Source organism: Ctenocephalides felis, unplaced genomic scaffold, assembly GCF_003426905.1.
Source record: "Ctenocephalides felis isolate EL2017-DRISC unplaced genomic scaffold, ASM342690v1 CF-g0.4_SCAFFOLD_02602, whole genome shotgun sequence".
NCBI classification, from domain to species: domain Eukaryota; kingdom Metazoa; phylum Arthropoda; class Insecta; order Siphonaptera; family Pulicidae; genus Ctenocephalides; species Ctenocephalides felis.
Window position 1 is genome coordinate 25368 of NW_020538756.1, and position 4349 is coordinate 29716.

A 4349-nucleotide genomic window follows, 5' to 3' on the forward strand; every position below is an offset into this window, starting at 1 on the left:
TTATGGAATTGGACTCTTGTGAAAATAGTACCTTTTGCGTAGCTTCACTTCACTATCATTATATACATGCATCATTGTGTGGTGTTTCTTCTGGCATATTTTGCAATTCTGACTGAATTTACATACATCTGGTGAATGAGCAGGTTCTAAACATTTCTCGCAATGGTGATTAAGTTTTAAAATTTCCTGTCTTTGTGTTATTGGTAGTTTCTTAAATTTGAAGCAATTATATACACGATGTCCTTTTAATTTACAATATACACATGGTTTGTGCTGATTATCTTGAGACACTATATTTACAGATTTGATTTTAACCCCGGAATGTTCTATCTTTCCAGTCTTGGTTGCTGTTTCCAACGCACATGATCTGGTTTCAAGAAATTTATAAAATTTGTTTAATGTAGGTAGCTCTCCTTCTTGTTGTGATAGACTCCAAGCTAAACGAGTATGGTGATCTAATTTATTTGTGAGCTGAAAAACTAAAATTATGTCCCAGTAAACTGCATCTTGGTGAATTGTTACTAGTGACTGCGTCTGTTGCCTCGCTTGGTTCAAAAATGATCGTAGATTTTCATGTGAACCTCGTAGTATAGGTTTTATGTCATTTAGAGATTGTAGATGTGATGTAATTATTAAGTATTTATTGTTGTATCTATCTTGCAGTAAATTATATGCCGTGTTGTAATTTTCATTGGTCATAGAAAGATTTGATATTAAGTCAGATGCTGGTGATTGTAATGTCCCTTTTAAATAATGAAGTTTTTGAACGTCTGACAATTGCTCGTTGTTGTGTATAAGTGAATTGTAAATATCTATGAATGCATTCCATTCCGAATAATTTCCATTGAACTTTGGTAAATTTATGTCTGGAAGTTTGATGTTAACTTGCCTATGTTTTAAATCTATATTTGGTTTGTTTTCGTTAATGCTACTTTCTAAGATATCTTCAATTTGAGCTGACAATTCAAAATGTAAATCAAATAACTCCTCATACTCTTTTGAGTAAGTTCCTGGACATCTAACATCTAATTCAGTTTGATTTTCTTCTAAACTTTGAAGAATCTCAACTAGTTTCTTTTTTCTGAGGATTAAGCCATGTTTGCTATCTCCTTCTCGAAAGTTATTAATAAAATTCTGAATAAGCGCGATAGATTTTATCAATCGAGCCCTTTGTTGTTTGAGCGTCTCAATGTCCGCCATTTTAAATTTTACAAGAAACGCACGTGTAAAATATACGATAGTTTATATATAAATTTGCTACCGCAATTTGTTTAAATCCGTAGTTTTGTATGTAATGGAAAATTATATTGATATATAATAGGAATATGCTCCTAATTCCTATCCCGATTTATTAAATAACCACAATGACAAAGTATACCGTACATAGACTAAACCTTACAAACAATTATACTAAGCAATTTTGAAATGGTTTTAGACTAATTGTGGACTTACTTGTATTTCCAATTGTGATCTTTAGTTGTAGTTGTTCCAATTCCAGTGAACTCCAGGCGACGCTTCCAAGCTTTAATGGCGGCTTCTCAGGTTCCCGGGTTTTCATTCACGTAGAGCTTTGTTTGGCTTTATTTTTTGACGAACTCGCGTATATTAAATTGTAAAGTGTGGACTGTAATTTTTAATCACTGGATCCGGTTCGAAGGACCAAAATGTATAATATACTTAAATGAAAACGACGATGTTGTCTTAGCCATGTATTTTAAACAACTATATTTTACATAATAATAAAAAATAAAATCAAAAACTCAAAATGGCGGGTCAAAAGCCCCCTACCAGATTTTGGTTATTTCTAAAGCACACCGTTAGATGGCGACATAATTAATTATATTTTATCCAGCCCGCAATAGCGACGATGTGAATAGCTGTAACGACTCGTGTGAAAACTGCGCGGCTTGTATAATTAACGATCGCGGACGTAACCCTCTAGTTATGTACCTTATAATGCTCATTTCGCTCATGTTATGATCTACTCTATCGCATAAATCAGTCATTTCCAGGATATAGCTTTGCAAATCTTCCCCGTCCTGCCTAACCCGTGATTCTAATAACAGTTGCGCCTTTCCTGACTCCCATGCCCCGGAAATGCCAGTTCGAGATCTAATTTGCATGACTCCCAATCGCGCAATGCATTCTTTCTCAATTGATTCACATACCACGTGCGCGGCGCGCCCTCAAGGTGTTGTAAAAAAGTCGACTCTATCCCTATCTGACCATCTATTTATTTTCGCCGCTTGTTTATATTCTATTAAAAATTCTGAAACTGCACCCTTACCCCCAAACTTTCCACAATGAAAGACCGGGTATCTAGCAACCCCGACGTGACTCGACGCGTTACTCGCGCCCGCAGAAATTTCGACCCCCGTGTCGCTCGTTCCTACATCAGCTCGCGGTTGGTTTCCGTCGCTGTTCGAATTTTCGTCGCTATTACGTGCAGCTTGACGAGTTACAACACGATTGTTCATGTTGCTGGTAGACGGCATACTTCTTATAAACTAACTATAATTGCTTTCTTACACTTTATAACTTCAAAATGAAATAAACCGAGAGCAACCCTCAAAATCACAAAAATATCTCAAACGACGAAAAACGATAAAAAAAGGCATACAATTGTACAGGATAAAAATGTAAGTCTGGATTGTTTTGCTTAAACTTTTACGGTATTGATATCAATAATATCAAAGGTTCTATAATATTATCACTTACCCTAGTCTTAATTTATAATCCTCTTAATTTAATGATTTCTATTCCTTATTCACTAACTTCTAACTTATTTAATATACGATACCTTAAACTTAATTGTACCTAATCACGTGTTCATGGGCACCACTAAACTTAGCACTATTATCCTTTGAATATTCTAGTTTATAACCGGGTCTTAAACTTAACGGTGTCTGATTATTATTTGCTTACTTTTAATTTACATCAACTGCGCGCGCACACCAAATTGTATTTACCGCATGCTCTTGAACACCACTGTTATTTATTTTCATTATTATTATTATTTAAAAAAAACACACACAAAAAAAATCAAATAAACACTCTAATTTATTATTTCAAATTTAATTGACCGACGTCGGAATATTGTTAATTTCTGCTTTATTCGATGAAAAAAATAACGACGTAATAAAACTCCACACGCATCTGCTGGCACCAAACTCGACACGGGATTCACACAAATTTCTATAATACTGTATTTAATTTTCTTATTAGCATTTAATGATTTTTTTGCTATTATTATTTGTTATTATCCTATTTTGTTTAATATTATATTAACCTACTTATTTTCGGATCACTAACGTACATATGTAATTATTTCTCTATTTGCTCACGCGTGAACTTCGACTAATATGTATCTATCCTACATTTAACTTTCTTTTCCAGTTCATCCCCCTCTGTTCATTTCTTTTCTATTTCTTTCCATCTCGTGTCCTACGCCTAATCGTTCCTATTTGCGTATTTGTCGCTTCGGTACTTGCTATGCGTCTTTCCTATATCTTGTACACGCCCCTTTTCCCGAATAATAGTTCCGTCTCACATAGACCGTACGCGCTCGCAAATTTATCTAACTAAATATTACTACGTATCTATTAATTATCTCCTATTTTGCGATCATGATCTTACTAAATTATTACATCCCTTATTCCTTATTCCTATCTATCTTATCTATACTTAAATAAACATGTGACTGCCGTCTTGTTGCGCTAATGGAATAATTGCAAAATAACATAACCGGTTGAATGAAAGGCACGAGAAATCTATGATTTTTTTTAAACTGAAGAAAATAAAATTTATTCGATGTTTCCTTACCGATCTTTTCTACCGCGAAAACTAAATATCAATCATTACGTACGATGAACAAATACTCTAACAATAATTTAAAAAAAAATTAGTAATAAAAACAGCATCAAAATATTTTTTAATAGTCACAACCATAAAAAAAAACCATCAAATATAAAAATTAAATTTCTAATCCCATTTCACTATTGGCAGTATGAGCCGTATCGACCTTGATGTCAGTGGGCTCGACCGACTGATTACAATTGGATCGGGGTGACTTAGTCCGCTCTAATTGAAAATCACCACAGACACCCTGATCAATTCAAATGCATATCAGAAATCGGTGTCACCAAGAGCTTTCGCACTGAATTATATGCAAGCAATTCAGGCGGTGGTGATCTATCTAACAAAAATTTGCCACAATTCAAATCCCTGTAAGCAGTTGTTTCTGACGCATTCCCAAATAAAAATTCGGCACCTCATATGCACAGAGGCGAATAACTCCGCAATTCTCAAAACTGCTCTAAATTTTGAGATAAAACAAATCATAATAAAAA

The 4349-nt window shown here is 34.2% G+C and overlaps 1 protein-coding gene across 1 annotated transcript; it reads right to left on the reverse strand.

The window, feature by feature from the left end:
* Nucleotides 1-1200, reverse strand: LOC113381119. Its single transcript, XM_026620098.1, has one exon. The coding sequence runs from the start codon at nt 1198-1200 to the stop codon at nt 1-3; it is 1200 nt and encodes a 399-aa protein (XP_026475883.1).
* Between the last annotated feature and the right edge of the window lie 3149 nt (nt 1201-4349).